Source organism: Arachis ipaensis, chromosome B03, assembly GCF_000816755.2.
Source record: "Arachis ipaensis cultivar K30076 chromosome B03, Araip1.1, whole genome shotgun sequence".
Taxonomy (NCBI): domain Eukaryota; kingdom Viridiplantae; phylum Streptophyta; class Magnoliopsida; order Fabales; family Fabaceae; genus Arachis; species Arachis ipaensis.
This window is the reverse complement of record NC_029787.2, coordinates 47,217,841-47,235,286: the sequence shown is the minus strand read 5'-3', so window position 1 is coordinate 47,235,286 and position 17,446 is coordinate 47,217,841. Positions and strand designations below refer to the sequence as shown.

The following is a 17,446-nucleotide window of genomic DNA, read 5'->3' as shown; positions in this document are numbered from 1 at the left end:
CAAAAGATTCTGATGTTTGTGTTTCGAATTTAGCTGTGGCCAACTGCCGCAATACAAATGCTAATTTTTATCATCTCTGTTGGCATATATATTAAACCACCATTAAAGGATAAGCATTTTTATTTCCTGATATGGCAGCATTTTTAAACTGCCACAAACAGAATCTACAACAACATTCTAGTTTGCAGTGATTATTCTAGCGGTTTGCAATAATTGCTGCTAATGTTTTAGCAATGCCTATTATCGTAGCGGTTGGCCAATCTTCGCTATCTATTTTATGGTAGTTAAAAAATGTTGCTATTGAACTCTAAAACTGCCATTATCTATTAGAATTTTTGCCGTGGCTTATTTTTATTTTTATTATCAACCGTTGGTGTAGAATTAAGAATTAATAGGTTGAAAGTAAATATTAGATTATAATATTTATTCCTGGAAGGGGTGCTCCAGACAATATCATTGTAGCTCAGGAAGTTCTCCATTTTATGAAGAAAACTAAATCAAAGAAAGGTGTTCTTACTTTTAAAATTGACCTAGAAAAGGCTTATGATAGGGTGAGTTGGGAGTTTTTGGAGCAATCTCTCCTAATGTTTGGCTTTTCAGGTACTATTGTTTCTGTTATTATGAAATGTGTAAAGTCTTCCTCCCTTTCTCTAATGTGGAATAGTAACCGGTTGGATGGTTTTCAGCCAAAGAGGGGTTTGAGGCAAGGAGACCCTATGTCTCCTTATTTATTTGTTATTTATATGGAGAGGTTGAGTTGCCTCATTGCTAGGCAAGTGGAGGTTGGTAGATGGAAACCAATGACTGTGTCTAGGGGAGGTCCTATAATCTCCCATCTCCTTTTTGCAAACGACCTTATCCTTTTTTACAAAGCGAAGAAATCTCAAGTGCTTCATGTTTTGGACACTATGGCCACCTTTTGCAGAGCATCTGGTATGAAGGTGAATTTTGAGAAATCTCGTGCTATCTGTTCTATAAATGTTTCTAGACAACACAAGGATCTCTTCACTGGTATTTCTTCTATCCGCTTTGCAAATTCTCTGGGAAAATACCTTGGTGTCCCCCTCAAGCATGGTAGAGTTACTAAAGCTGATTTTAATGATGTGGTTGATAAGCTTACTAATAGGCTAGCATCTTGGAAAGGTCGCTTCCTTAATAAAGCTGGTCGGATTTGCCTTGCTAAATCAGTTTTATCTTCTATACCTATTTATAGGATGCAAGTAAGCCTTTTTCCATCAGGTGTGTGCTCTAAAATTGATAAGTTTACTAGAAGTTTCATTTAGTGTGGTAGTCATAATCACCGTGGTCTTCATTTAGCATCTTGGAGAGTTTTAACGACTCCAAAAAAGTTTAGAGGTCTTGCTTTGCGGGAGTCGCAGTTGGTCAATTTTTCTTTATTAGGAAAGCTAGTTTGGCAAATTTTGATGAATCAAGAGAAACTGTGGGTCAAGATTATGCTTCAGAAATACCTCCAGAATAGAAACCTATTTGCAATTAAAGCAATGGGTTCTTCATCATATATATGGAAGCCTATTGTGCACACAGCTTCCGTATTAAAGGAAGGGTTTGTTTGGGAAGTGGGAGCTCTTTATAAGAATTTCTGGTTTGACTCTTGGTTGCACTCTGGGCCAGTAGGAGCGAGGGTTGAATTTTTTGATATCTGTGAGGCTGCTTTGACCATTGAAGATGTTTACCGTGATGGAGTTTGGAATTTGGAGAGGATTTACTCTTTTATTCCTAGGGACTTAAGGAAAGATATTCTTAGTTTAGTACATATTTCGGCTTCTGGTCGTGATTGGGGTTGGAGTTGGGAGCATACTCTTTACTCTACTAAACAAGGATATTTATGGTTAATTCAGAATAAGTTGAATTGGGATAGGAATATCAATTGGCTTTTGCTTTGGAAGGCGCGGGTCCCTGAAAAGTTGAGGCTCCTAGTGTGGCTTTGCCTACATGATGCTGTACCAACTCAATATCTACATTTTCGGCGACATCTCTCCTCTTCATCCTTATGTACACGTTGCAATTAACTTTCGGAGACAATTCTGCATTATTTTCGGGATTGTGAAGTGGTGCGATCAGTTTGGGTTTCTCTGGATTTTTCTAATGTGTGTTTCTTTGGCTCTCACGAGATGTATGATTGGTTCAAGCATGACCTCCTCAATGAAGGTTGTTCCAAATTTGTAGCTATAATATGGTCAATTTGGCAAGACAGAAATATTGGTAATTTTCAGGGAGTTTTTGGATCTCCTGGGTCAATTGCATACAAGGCTTGCAGATGGATGGTGGATTTTGAATATACAACTCAGAATCGAGTGTGTTGCATCCAGGGATTAAAATCTCTGTCTTGGTCTCCGCCAGAACCTGGTGCTTGGAAGTTAAATTGTGATGGGAGTGTGAACTTGGGTGATGATTGTGCTGGTTTTGGGTGGGTAATTCGCGATAGCTCCAGTCAATGGGTAATGGGATGCTCAGGAAACTCTTTTGGATCTAATGTCATCAAGATGGAGTTGTGGAGTATATGGAAAGGTTTGGCTTGGGCTTGGGAGGCGGGTCTTAAGCTTGTTGTCTATGAGATAGATTGCGCAGCAGCTTTTGAGCTAGTGACTGGTTGGCAAGTTCCACTCTGCCATCTTGAAAAAGAAGTGATACAACTAATCTTTGAGTTGAAGTTAAGAACGAATTGGGATATTCATTTTGAGCTTATCCCGAGAGAAGCTAATGTCGTGGCAGATCGGTTGGCAAAGATAGGATCTGGAGGTAGCGGAGCTGATGAGGTTCACCTTTGGCACCAGCCGCCAGAGGTGGTTTGTCCTCTCTTGCTGTTATGATTTCTTTTCTTTTTCTTTTCTACTCTTTTGTTTTTTTCATTAGGTTGTTCACAAAAAAAATAGCCTCATTCTTAAATATTGTTCAATTATTAAGTAAGAAGTAATGTATTTTTTATTAAGTATACAAATAATATTTTTTTATGTTATCATTTTTTATAAAATGGTTGAAATTTAAAAGAATAACTGTTAATCAAATTATATATATATCGAGGTTGTGAGAACCGGATCGGTCAATGAACCGGTGAAGTGACTAGTTTACTGGTTCATTGGTTCGACCGGGATTCAACCGGGGTTCAACCGGTTTAATTAAATATTAAATAAAATTATTAAAATTTAATATACAATTTTAAATATTTAAATTTAATAATTTCTAAATCATGGTCGATAAAAATACTAATAGAGAAAATTTATTCATAGTAATTAATACAAAGTTCTTCTATTATTTAGATGTAAATAGTACCAATAAAAATAAAAAAAAAATCCTCTAAACTACATTCTTAACAATTACCTCATTCTAGACATTTCCACCATATAACAAGAGTGACTTTATGCTAGTAAGAAAGAACACAACACAATACAACATATAAGGAGATTAACAAAAGAAAAAATATGCAGTTCAACCCAGGAATATGTCTGCAAATGCCATCGTTGATTGAACCGGGTGAGGGATTTGCCATGGCTTAATAAGTGGATCGGAATCCAAAATCTAAAAATCCAAATTACAAATTACATACAACAATTAAGAATGACAGCAATCCAAAATCCAGAAGATTATATCAATTCATACAACATTCAAAAATCCAGAATTATATTCAGTAAAATTTAATATAACACAATTAAACTTATATGACAAAACTCAATATAACAAAATTCAAAATCTAAAGTTCTAAAATTGAACTTATATCAAATTCAGAATTACAGCATGATTAATTCATATAATTAACAAAATAAAAAAAATTGAAAAGCAAAACTCTGCATCAAGCCATCAATTCATATAATTAACAAAATAAAAATGTTAACCAGCAACATCCTTTTTGTAATTCCAGCACAACCAAAAGAGCATAAATCAACAAAAGAATAATAGAGTGAAGTTTTAGGCTATGTATTTCGCAACATTGACACGGCAAGCAAGCTTATCAGTTTTCTTATCCGGGATTTCAACTGAAAACTCTTCTTTCAGCATCAAATCAAAGCTAGAACTAGTTGAAGAGCACAAGTATCTCAATTGTATAATGACACATTTATTCCCAACAAAGTACCATCAACAACTCATAATTAGAAGAATTAGAAAAAATCAGCAACCAACAACTCAAAAATCAGAATCAATATAACAAACCAAGATTTTAAGTTTAACTAATTTCACTCAGCAACAAGCCAATAACTAGTAAATTAAATCAGAATTAGAAAAAATAGCATAAAAATAACTCAGAAAATTACCAATAATCAACAAGAGTTAACCCAGAAATCAAAACAAAACAATAATCTAGCCGTGTTAACAATGAACAACGAAGAAAATTAACTCAGAAAACAACTAAATAACCCAAAAAAAAATCAACAATCGACATAATTAAATCCACAAAAATAGCAATTAACCCCCAAAAATGAAACTGAACAAGCAATGGAGGGATGGACGCTTACCAACGGTAACAGTGACTGAGCTACGAGAAAGAGAGAGAGAACAGAGACGAAGCAGAAAAACGCCGATGAGAAGTGAACGTGCGTGAGCGACGACGATGAGAGAAGTCCACGACGGAGTTGAAGCACGCTGGTGAGAACCATAAGCGAACCAAACTTAACAAAAACAAAAAATCTGCAACTCAGGGCCGACGATGATGACTGGCTTGACCTTCGAGAGGGCCGAGCAGACCTTCGAGAGGGTTGTCATTGTCGGTGGCGACAGTGGCGGGGGCTGGCACGCGTTCTGGAGCTTGAAGGTGGCTGCGATAGGGTTTTGTGTTTGGAGAGAGAAAAGAGAACTAAGATCTGAGAACTGAGAAGAGAGCCTCTGTTTTTTTTATATATATAAAGTAGTGAACTGGGAGGCTCAAAAATCCGACCGGTTCCTATGGTTTACCGGTTAGCCACCGGTTCGTCCGATTTTTCCACCGATTTCTTGTAGGCCGATTTGTGACATCAACCGGACCGACCAAATGACCGATTTTCGATTAACCCAGTCAAATTGGTCGGTCCAATCCGGTTTTCAGAACCATCATATATAGGGTTAAAATCTATAATATGCAACTTTATTTATTAACAATAGCATGCCATTTTTTAATGAGCGTTGTATTTTATACTTCATCTAAAGAACATTAGCATTCGTATTTCAAATATGCAAAATTTAAAATTAAGTGTCATTCAATGAAATTGTTGATGATTAGTTTGTTTAAATGTGTGTGTATTCACTTAGTAAAGGTTTCTCACTATCGTATTAATAAATTCAAATGTAAATTTGTTTCGCTCCATTAAAATTAAACATGATTTCTCACATTTTGTAAAATATTACAACTTAATTGTCTCATTTAAATTTGATTTTAATTTATTAATAAAACACTAAATCAGTGTTAACATTATCGTATTCTCTGTGGATAACATCTTCAACGAAAACTAATATACTTTTTAATTTCATTATACATCTAAATCTTTTTGACAACCAAGTCTAATCAAATTACCTCAAACTCAACAAAAACTACTTTTATTACACGCAGCGTGTACTCACGCGCACTTCACTAACGCAAATAAAATTCCCACTTCACTGATGTTTTGCATGCCGCGCTCAAAGAATATGAAAAACGGTTCCTATCTTCGTGCGTCTCCTCCTCTTTTTTCTATTGGTGCTGCTATATGTGGCTTCGTTTTGTTTTTGTTTCTTGTTTTCTTCTTTTTCATATTATTGCAGTTACTTATTCTTTCTTTTGACTTTTTCTTCTCTTTTTTTTGGTTTTATTTCTTTCAAGAGAGTAAAACAAGAAGAAGTATAAGAATATGAAACAAGAAGGAAAAGATGAAGAAAAAAAGATGAAAAATAAGAAGAAAATGAAGCACAAGATGAGGAGGAGGAAAAAGAGTTTTGAATTGTGTAAAATTTATCAGAAAGATAATATCGAAATTTTTCTCAACAATAACACATAAATATCCTAGTTTTTATACCGAAATTTTGCTACAAAAATACAAAAATATCTTCTTTAATGTTGCATTTTTTTCTTCTTTTTATTCTTCCTTCTCTCTTTTGTTCTTTTTCTTTTGCTCTTACTTCTTTTTTTAGTAGCATTGCTTCTCATATTAGACTTGAATGAGCATGTTTATACTGTATTGCAATCTTATTTAATTGAATGAATATAATCAGTTTACACTTATTGGTATGAATTCTTACTAGAAATGGACCAAAATTTATTCTTCTCTTTTTCTTAGTTTTATTCCTCTCAAAAAAGTAAAACAAGAATAATTATGAGAAATTAAAATAAGAAGGAGAAGATGAAGAAAAAAGATGAGAAAAAAAAGAAGATGAAGTAGAAGATGAGAATGAGGAAAAATAAGATTTTTGAATTGTGTGCACCTTATTTAAATCTAGAATCCACCGAAATTCCTTAATGATGACAATATACAAATAAACTCAGTTTAAAACAAGTTCAGACCAGAATGTACCGAAATTAAACTCAAAATGCACTTTGTTTAAATCTGGAATGCACCAAATTACTTAATAATGATGATGCACATGCAAATTCTTCTTTCTCCTCCTTCTTCTTCTTCGTTATTATCATCATCTTCTTTTTTTTCTTATTCATCTTCTTCTTCTTGTTTTACCTTCTCATAATTCTTCTTATTTTATTCTCTTAATAAGAATAAAAACAAGAAAAAATCAAATAAAGAAGAAGAAAAAATACATAATGCTGCAAAATCATTAGGAAGAGGAGGAGAAAAAACAAAAAATGCAGCTACAACAGTAGCAATAAAATAACGACGATGAGAAAAAAATACGCAATGAAAAGGAAGGTGAAAAAGAAATTCAAATGAGAAAAGAAGGAGGAGGAGGAGGAGGTGTGGTGGTGGTAGTGACGACGACGATAACGAAAGAAAAAGATGAAGAAGAAGGAGGAGGAGGAGAACGTGCACGACATGGGTTAAGAAGCCACATTGAAGCACAACCCTGACTAGCGAATATCCCAATTGGCAATCATATTCAAATATCTAAACTTATCTGATAAACTTGAGAAGATATAAAAATGGTTATTGAAATCAAATCTAACCCCTTCACTAAGTTAGGCGCTATATATAAAGGGGAGCAACGAGCCCCCAAGTTCAACTCAATATCCTACACACTCTAAACCCATTACCTCATCGGAGATTCTTCTAATGACTTGAGCATCGGTGTAAACCCTAGGTAATTAGTAACTAATTGACCAATAAATTAATTTATATGTAAAAAAATTAAAAAATTAAGTGTTATAGTTTAATGGAGTAAAAATAATTAAAATATAAATTTTGACACTAATTTTAAAAGTTTTGGCCCAACTGGCCCAACCCAACCCCCCATATATGAAGAGCATCAGCTCTTCTCCTTCCTCAAAACAATGAAACACGTTGCTGATTGCATGAGGAGAAGGAAGAAAACTCCATTACCTTAATCTCTCATTCAAATCCATATAACTTCCAATCTGGAGCTCCGATCGCCGCACGGTTTGCGGCCACACATCCACCGCGTCAAGTTCTACAAATTGTTCCACCTAACAATTTGGAAGGTAAGCCTCGATTTCTTTTCTAGCCACTCCCCCTTCATTTTCGAAAATCTTAAGCCTTTTGTGTTGAAATTTTGTTGAATTTCGGTGTTTAGGATCGAATTGGCTTTATGTGCTTGACGGGTCTTGTCCCGAACTCTCGTTGGTAAGGTAAGAAACTACTAACCTTTGTGGAATTGTTAAATTAGTAAACCCTATATTGATTTTAGTAATATTGGTATGGAATTAGATTGTATATATATATATATATTTGAAACCAAATTGGTGGTGTTGGAAGCTTGATTTTGGACCATAGAGGCCGAGTTGCTGTTGGGTGTATTTTTGGTGTTTCGAGCGTTGGCAAAACGGTGGTGTTTGTTGCGTTCTGGGCATTTGGGAGAAATCGGCCAAGGTATGATTTTGGTTTCTCATAGATAATATATAATGTTTCGTGAAAACATGGGTTAAACGACCATAGGATAAGAAGAACTATGTGTTGGGGCAAATTTAGTGGTTTTGATTAACACAATATGTATTAAGTCGAATATTGAGTTGATATGGTTGATGTGGGTAACATGATGATTTTGATGATTGATAATGATGTATTGATAATTATGTTTAGAATTGTATGAATGTGGATTACTGGATTGAATCTTATGAGATTGTATAATTGGTATATTATGGAGTGAAGGAGGAGCGTTGATATATGGCTTGGCTTGTTTTGGCAAGGTTTTGAAACTTGGACTATTGGTATTGAATTAAGAAGTTGTGAAAATAGAGGTTTATGAATTTTTATTAAAACTAGATTTTTGACCGAATTTTGTCGGGCCATAACATGACTTCTGGACTCTCGATTTCTAACAAACTTATTTCATATAAAAATTGGGTCCGTAAATTTTACGCCGTTCGAAGAATAGACTAAAAATGATTTCTAACGAAAAGGTTATGCGCATGAAAAATTTTAGTGTGTAAAAGGAAATTCCCTAGCACTTAAAAGCTTTTTGCCATTTTTAAGAGGCATGTGTATGCGAGTGCACACGCGATGCAAGCTATCTGTTTTGTCCAAGGGGGCTTGTGTACGCAGACAGGGGTCGCGTATGCGAGTGGGGTAAATGACAACCCCGCATACGCGCAACATGGCATGTGTACGCGGGACCCTGTTTCATCAACATTGTGTTTTCGTGACTTAAACATGATTTCAAACTTCTAAACCTCTATTGTACTCCCTAAGGCCCTAAAACTTAGTTTTAATTATAGTAAGAGAGTTGAACCTTGAGAGGATGATAACTTAGAAGTGAAGAAAGGATGTGAAGTGGTGATTTAAGCTTGAGAAGTGTTGAAACACTTAATACGTGATAAAAGATGGCTAAGATGAAAAAGATTAATTGAACTTGAATGAATATGATAAATGAGGATGATTGATGATGAAATGTTAATCAATTATGATTGATGATTGATTTGAGATTGAATGAGATACCTGGGCAGTAGCAAGGATTGTAGTTCGTCCCGCTTGCTCCAGGTCAGTGATTGAGATACCTGGATAGTAGCAAGAATTGTGGTTCGTCTCGCTTGCTCCAGGTTAGTGATTGTGCCGCCTGGGTAGTAGCAGCAGTAGTGGATTATTCCACTTACTCTAGGTTGAGTTTTTAAAAATCCGCCTGGGTAATAGCAGCAGTAATAGTTTATTCCACTTGCTCTGGGTTAAGCGGGTAGTAGCAAAGGGGTTGTGGCTCAGGCCCACATGCTCCGCAATGGGTGTTTCTGTCCAAGGTTAGCTACCAGGACATGTCGAATTGGCTATATAACCGACATATGATTTCATCAGTCATGTTTGAGTTTGCATTACTTGGGTTTGCCTATTTGAATTACAATGACTACTTGCTATCTGCTTTACCTGCTATAACTGCATCATATTTGTGTTTTTCTTGCCTGTATTTGTTTGTCTGTGCAGCTGAGAGGCCCCTCGTCTGGTGGAGGAGTGACAAAGGAAGTTCTATTGGAGTTCAAAGGGTTGGAGGAAGCAAGAATATAAGGGTTAAGTTGGAATTTGAACTATAATTTGGAAACCTTAGATTACATACCCAAATTTTGACTTAGTCTATCCTTTAAGTTTTGAATCTGAGTGTGATGAGCGGAAAATTTATACGCTTTTTGGCATTGTTTTTAGTATGTTTCTAGTAGGATCTAGTTACTTTTAGGGATGTTTTCATTATTTTTTATGTTAAATTCACATTTCTAGACTTTACTATGAGTTTGTGTGTTTTTTGGTGATGCCCTTGCATAAAGTCAGCCATGGAAAGGAGTAGGATTGATTGGATGAAGGCAGCAGGAAAGCAGAGATTCAGAGGAACGAAAGCATCTCTACATGCTTATCTGAAATTCTCACCAATGAATTACATAAGTGTTTCTATCCCTATTCTATGTTTACTTATTAATAAATTTCGAAAACTCCATAGTCAATTATTATCCGCCTGACTGAGATTTACAAGGTGACCATAGCTTGCTTCATACCAATAATCTCCGTGGGATCGACCCTTACTCACGTAAGGTTTATTACTTGGACGACCCAGTGCACTTGCTGGTTAGTTGTATCGAAGTTGTGACAAATTATGAATTGAGATTAGAGCACCAAGTTTTTGGAGCCATTACCAGAGATCACAATTTCGTGCACCAAGATTTTGGCGCCGTTGCCGGGGATTGTTCGAGTTTGGACAACTGACGGTTCATCTTGTTGCTCAGATTAGGTAATTTTCTTTTTGTTTTATTTTCAAAAAATTTTCAAAAATCTTTCAAAATTTCCTCCTTTGTTTTAGAAAAAAAAAATAAAACTATTTTCAAAAATATTTTTTTCTTCAGAATTTTTAAGAATGAATTCTAGTGTTTAATGAAACATGTTGAATCCTATCTAGCTGTAAAGCCATACCCAAACTGCTTTGGGATTGGTCTTCAACTAATCACCTCAATGGATGTAATTTACATGCTAGAGCTTGGCCGGGTGTTAAGCCATGCCTGACCCTTTGATTGGAGCTTTAGACTAAAGAGCATAAGATTATTGGAATTCATATTAAAAATTTTGGAATCCTTATTTTTATTTTTCATAATAATTTTCGAAGAAAAAATACAAAAAAATTTCATAAAATCATAAAAATCAAAAATATTTTGTGTTTCTTGTTTGAGTCTTGAGTCATGTTATAAGTTTGGTGTCAATAGCATATTTATCTTGCATTTTTCGAAAATTCATGCATTCATAGTGTTCTTCATGATCTTCAAGTTGTTCTTGGTAAGTCTTCTTGTTTGATCTTGATGTTTTCTTGTTTTGTGTCTTTTCTTGTTTTTCATATGCATTCCTGAATTCTTTATGTCTAAGCATTAAAGAATTCTAAGTTTGGTGTCTTGCATGTTTTCTTTGCATTAAAAATTTTTCAAAAATGTGTTCTTGATGTTCATCATGATCTTCATAGTGTTCTTGGTGTTCATCTTGACATTCATAGCATTCTTAGAACTCAAAATGGCGCGCTTCCAATTGCGTTGGAAAGTAGACATCCAGGGCTTTCCAGCAATATATAATAGTCAATCTTTGCCTAAGTTTAAATGACGCAAACTGGCACTCAACGCCAGCTCTCTGCCCAATTCTGGCGTCCAGCGCCAGAAACAAGTTGCAAAGTGGAGTTCAACGCCCAAAATGGCACAAAAGCTGGCGTTCAACTCCAAGAATGACCTCTCCACGTGTAGACTTCAAGCTCAGCCCAAGCACACACCAAGTGGGCCCTGGAAGTGGATTTATGCATCAATTACTTACTTCTGTAAACCCTAGTAGCTAGTTTATTATAAATAGGACTTCTTACTATTGTATTAGACATCTTTGGACGCCTGGTTCTTAGATCAGAGGGACTGGCCATTCGGCCATGCCTGGACCTTTCACTTATGTATTTTCAAACGGTAGAGTTTCTACACTCCATAGATTAAGGTGTGGAGCTCTGCTGTCCCTCAAAGATTAATGCAAAGTACTACTGTTTTTCTATTCAATTCATCTTATTCCGCTTCTAAGATATTCATTCGCACTTCATAGTGTTCTTCATGATCTTCAAGTTGTTCTTGGTAAGTCTTCTTGTTTGATCTTGATATTTTCTTGTTTTGTGTTGTATGGTGTTTTTCATATGCATTCTTGAATTCTTAGTGTCTAAGCATTAAACATTTCTAAGTTTGGTGTCTTGCATGTTTTCTTTGCATTAAAAATTTTTCAAAAATGTGTTCTTGATGTTCATCATGATCTTCATAGTGTTCTTGGTGTTCATCTTGACATTCATAGCATTCTTGCATACATTCATTGTTTTGATCCATAACTTTCATGCATTGCATCATTTTTCTTGTTTTTCTCTCTCATCATAAAAAATTCAAAAATAAAAAAAAATATCTTTCCCTTATTCTTCTCATAAATTTCGAAAATTAGATTTGACTTTTTCAAAATTTTTAAAATCTAGTTGTTCTTATGAGTCAAATCAAATTTTCAATTCAAAAATCTCATCTTTTTCAAAATCTTTTTCAAAAATCAAATCTTTTTCATTTTTCTTAGTTATTTTCGAAAATTATAAAAATATTTTTCAAAAATCTTTTTCTTAATTTTATCTCATAATTTTTGAAAATAACATCATCAATTAATGTTTTGATTCAAAAAAATTCAAGTTTGTTACTTGCTTCATATCTTGTGATTTCTTGTGAATCAAGTCATTAATTGTGATTTTTAAAAATCAAATCTTTTTCAAAACTAATTTCAATCATATCTTTTCAAAAATATCTTCTTATCTTATCTTTTTCAAAAATTTGACTCCAAAATATCTTTTCTCACTTCCTATCTTCTTATCTTTTCAAAATTGATTTTCAAAATTTGTTTCAACTAACTAACTAACTTTTTGTTTGTTTCTTATCTTTTTCAAAACCACCTAACTAACTCTCTCTCTATTTTCGAAAATATCTTCCCCCTTTTTCAAAAATTTCTTTTTAATTAACTAATTATTTTATTTTTTTATTTGAATTTTCGAAAAACTACTAACCTTTTTCAAAACTATTTTCAAAAATCACTAACTCTTTTTCAAAAAAAAAATTTATTATTTTCGAAAATTCTCTCCTCCTTTCATCTCCTTCTATTTATTTATTCATCTACTAACATCTCTTCCTCACATCACTCACCAAATTCGAACCCCCTCTTCCATCTGTGTTCGAATTTATTCTCTTCTTTTCTTCTTCTACTAACAATAAGGAACCTCTTTACTATGACATAGAGGATTCCTCTTCTTTTCTTTTTCTCTTCTCTTTCTTATGAGCTCCAGAGATAGCCTGAACTCTTGGGACAAGCTGGTCACGGCTTTCTTAGCCAAGTTCTTTCCTCCTCAAAAGCTGAGCAAGCTTAGAGTGGATGTTCAAACCTTCAGACAGAAAGAAAGTGAATCTCTCTATGAAGCTTGGGAAAGATACAAGCAGCTGACCAAAAAGTGTCCTTCTGACATGCTTTCAGAATGGACCATCCTGGATATATTCTATGATGGTTTATCTGAGCTATCAAAGATGTCATTGGATACTTCTGCAGGTGGATCCATTCACCTAAAGAAAATGCCTGCAGAAGCTCAAGAACTCATTGACATGGTTGCTAATAACCAGTTTATGTACACTTCTGAGAGGAATCCTGTGAGTAATGGGACACCTGTGAAGAAGGGAGTTCTTGAAATTGATACTCTGAATGCCATACTGGCTCAGAATAAAATATTGACTCAGCAAGTCAATATGATTTCTCAGAGTCTGACTGGAATGCAAGCTGCATCCAACAGTACTCAAGAGGCTTCTTATAAAGAAGAAGCTTATGATCCTGAGAACCCTGCAATAGCAGAGGTAAATTACATGGGTGAACCATATGGAAACACCTATAATCCATCATGGAAAAATCACCTAAATCTCTCATGGAGTGATTGATGTAGACAGAGGAGAATTGATCCTTCAATTAAATAAGGACAACTTTGTGTTTACAACTCAAGGATCTCTCTCTGCATCCATGGAGAGGAAGCAGAAAAAGCTTCTCTCAAAGCAGAGTCAACCAAAGCCCCCACAGTCAAACTCTAAGTTTGGTGTTGGGAGGCCACAACTAAACTCTCTAAGTTTGGTGTTAAACCCCCATATCCAAACTCTAAGTTTGGTGTTGGGAGGTCTCAACAAAGCTCTGCACATCTGTGAGGCTCCATGAGAGCCCACTGTCAAGCTATTGACATTAAAGAAGCGCTTGTTGGGAGGCAACCCAATGTTTATTTATCTAATTTTATTTTTGTTTTTCATGTTTTCTTAGGTTCATGATCATGTAGAGTCACAAAATAAATAAAAAAAAATTGAAAACGGAATAAAAAAACAGCAGAAGAAAAATCACACCCTGGAGGAAGGCCTTACTGGCGTTTAAACGCCAGTAAGAAGCATGTTTTGGGCGTTCAACGCCAAAACAGAGCATGGTTCTGGCGCTGAACGCCAGAAATGGGCAGCATCTGGGCATTTGAACGCCAGAAATGCACCCTGGAGAAGAGCTGGCGCTGAACGCCCAGAACAAGCATGGTTTTGGCGTTCAACGCCAGAAATGGGCAACAAATGGGCGTTCAACGCCCAGAACAAGCACCAATCTGGCGCTGAACGCCCAGAGTTGTGTGCAAAGGCATTTTACATTCCTAATTTGGTGCAAGGTTGTAAATCCTTAAGCACCTCAGGATCTGTGGATCCCACAGGATCCCCACCTACCTCCACTTACTTTTTCTCACCCCTCTTTCACACAATCCCATAAACACTCTTCCCCAAAACCCCTCACCAATCACCTCAATCTCTCTTTCCCATCACCTCTTCACCACTCACATCCATCCACTCTTCCCCATAAACCTACCTCATNACTAAGGTGGATTCATTCCTTGTTCTTATTTCTTCTGTTTTTCGTTTTCTATGCTATGTGCTTATCTATGTTTGTGTTTTCATTACATGATCATTAGTAGTTAGTAACAATGTCTTAAAAGTTATGAATGTCATATGAATCCATCACCTCTCTTAAATGAAAAATGTTTTAATTCAAAAGAACAAGAAGTACATGAGTTTCGAATTTATCCTTGAACTTAGTTTAATTATATTGATGTGGTGACAATGCTTCTTGTTTTCTGAATGTATGCTTGAACAATGCATATGTCTTTTGAAGTTGTTGTTTAAGAATGTTAAATATGTTGGCTCTTGAAAGAATAATGACCAGGAGACATGTTATTTGATAATCTGAAAAATCATAAAAATGATTCTTGAAGCAAGAAAAAGCAGCAAAGAACAAAGCTTGCAGAAAAAAAAAGGGCGAAAAAAAATAGAAAGAAAAAGAAAAAGCAAGCAGAAAAAGCCAAAGCTCTTAAAACCAAGAGGAAAGAGCAAAAAGCCAATAACCCTTAAAACCAAAAGGCACGGGCAAATAAAAAGGATCCCAAGGCTTTGAGCATCAGTGGATAGGAGGGCCTAAAGGAATAAAATCCTGGTCTAAGCGGCTAAACCAAGCTGTCCCTAACCATGTGCTTGTGGCGTGTAGGTGTCAAGTGAAAACTTGAGACTGAGCGGTTAAAGTCAAGGTCCAAAGCAAAAAAAAAAAAAGAGTGTGCTTAAGAACCCTGGACACCTCTAATTGGGGACTTTAGCAAAGCTGAGTCACAATCTGAAAAGGTTCACCCAATTATGTGTCTGTGGCATTTATGTATCCGGTGGTAATACTGGAAAACAAAGTGCTCAGGGCCACGACCAAGACTCATAAAGAAGCTGTGTTCAAGAATCATCATACTGAACTACGAGAATCAATAACACTATCTGAACTCTGAGTTCCTATAGATGCCAATCATTCTGAACTTTAATGGATAAAGTGAGATGCCAAAATTATTCAAGAGGCAAAAAGCTATAAGTCCCGCTCATATGATTGAAGCTATGTTTCATTGATAGTTTGGAATTTATAGTATATTCTCTTCTTTTTATCCTATTTGATTTTCAGTTGCTTGGGGACAAGCAACAATTTAAGTTTGGTGTTGTGATGAGCGGATAACTTATACGCTTTTTGACATTGTTTTTAGTATGTTTTTAGTAGAATCTAGTTACTTTTAGGGATGTTTTCATTAGTTTTTATGTTAAATTCACATTTCTGGACTTTACTATGAGTTTGTGTGTTTTTCTGTGATTTCAGGTATTTTCTGGCTGAAATTGAAGGACTTGAGCAAAAATCAGATTCAGAGGTTGAAGAAGGACTACTGATGCTGTTGGATTCTGACCTCCCTACACTCAAAATGGATTTTCTGGAGCTACAGAACTCAAAATGGTTCATTTCTAATTGCGTTGGAAAGTAGACATCCAGGGCTTTCCAGAAATATATAATAGTTCATACTTTGCTCAAGTTTAGATGATGCAAACTGGCGTTCAACGCCAGCTCTCTGCCCAATTCTGGCGTCCAGCGCCAGAAACAAGTACTCACGTAAGGTTTATTACTTGGACGACCCAGTGCACTTGCTGGTTAGTTGTATGGAAGTTGTGACAAATTATGAATTGAGATTAGAGCACCAAGTTTTTGGAGCCATTACCAGAGATCACAATTTCATGCACCAGAGTGTCAGAGTTCTAGGATCGCCTTTAGTTTTTCCAAGACCTTATATACTATTTATGTGGGCACCATTACCATGTTGAGAACCTTCAGTTCTCATTCCATACATATATTTGTGGTTTTCATATGCAAGTCGAAAGGCACCTCGCTAGGCGTCTGGATTTACTCAGCAAGCGAAGTTGGGATGCTATGCAAGTTTCCGTTTACGTGAGCGTTACGCTTTTCGTTCAGTGACTTTTGTTTAAACTTTCCTTCAAGGCTCCTTGACTATAAATTTCTTCAACTATATAATGTATATATTTTATTTTAGAGGTCATAATACCTCACCACCTCTATTTTATGACTTAACCGTAAGACTCTGTGTGGTAGGGTGTTATATAACGGGTTCAAGGATGGGTATTGGATATGGATGGACATGGAGAAATGGACGAACAGGAAATTATCCGGTCAGTCTCAATTTGAATATGCCCAATTCTGGCGTCCAGCGCCAGAAACAAGTTGCAAAGTGGAGTTCAACGCCCAAAATGGCACAAAAGCTGGCGTTCAACTCCAAGAATGACCTCTCCACGTGTAGACTTCAAGCTCAGCCCAAGCACACACCAAGTGGGCCCCGGAAGTGGATTTATGCATCAATTACTTACTTCTGTAAACCCTAGTAGCTAGTTTATTATAAATAGGACTTCTTACTATTGTATTAGACATCTTTGGACACCTGGTTCTTAGATCAGAGGGGCTGGCCATTCGGCCATGCCTGGAACTTTCACTTATGTATTTTCAAACGGTAGAGTTTCTACACTCCATAGATTAAGGTGTGGAGCTCTGCTGTCCCTCAAAGATTAATGCAAAGTACTACTGTTTTTCTATTCAATTCATCTTATTTCGCTTCTAAGATATTCATTCGCACTTCAACCTGAATGTGATGAACATGACAATCATCATCATTCCTTATGAACGCGTGCCTGACAACCACTTCCGTTCTACATTAGATTGAATGAGTATCTCTTAGATCTCTTAATCAGAATCTTCGTGGTGTAAGCTAGATTGATGGCGGCATTCAAGAGAATCCGGAAAGTCTAAACCTTGTATGTGGTATTCCGAGTAGGATTCAATGATTGAATGACTGTGACGAGCTTTAAACTCGCGAGTGCTGGGCATAGTGACAGACGCAAAAGGATAGTAAATCCTATTCCAGCATGATCGGGAACCTCAGATGATTAGCCGTGCCGTGACAGGGCATCTTGGACCATTTTCACAAGAGGAGGGGATGTAGCCAC

At 35.9% G+C, this 17,446-nt stretch overlaps 1 protein-coding gene and 1 long non-coding RNA gene across 2 annotated transcripts in view; one reads left to right on the top strand and one right to left on the bottom strand.

The window, feature by feature from the left end:
• The window catches only part of LOC107633116, a 7,129-nt gene extending 4,298 nt beyond the window's left edge, over positions 1–2,831 (top strand). The window contains exons 4-6 of the mRNA XM_016336751.1: positions 437–1,239; positions 1,402–1,800; positions 2,071–2,831. Coding sequence (XP_016192237.1) covers positions 437–1,239; positions 1,402–1,800; positions 2,071–2,831 — 1,963 coding nt within the window. The remainder of the gene's footprint in view (positions 1–436; positions 1,240–1,401; positions 1,801–2,070) is intronic.
• LOC110270161 lies at positions 3,339–4,818 on the bottom strand. Its single transcript, XR_002359354.1, has 2 exons — positions 4,470–4,818; positions 3,339–3,537 (listed from the first exon to the last, which is right to left on the bottom strand). It is a non-coding gene; the product is annotated as an uncharacterized LOC110270161 (long non-coding RNA).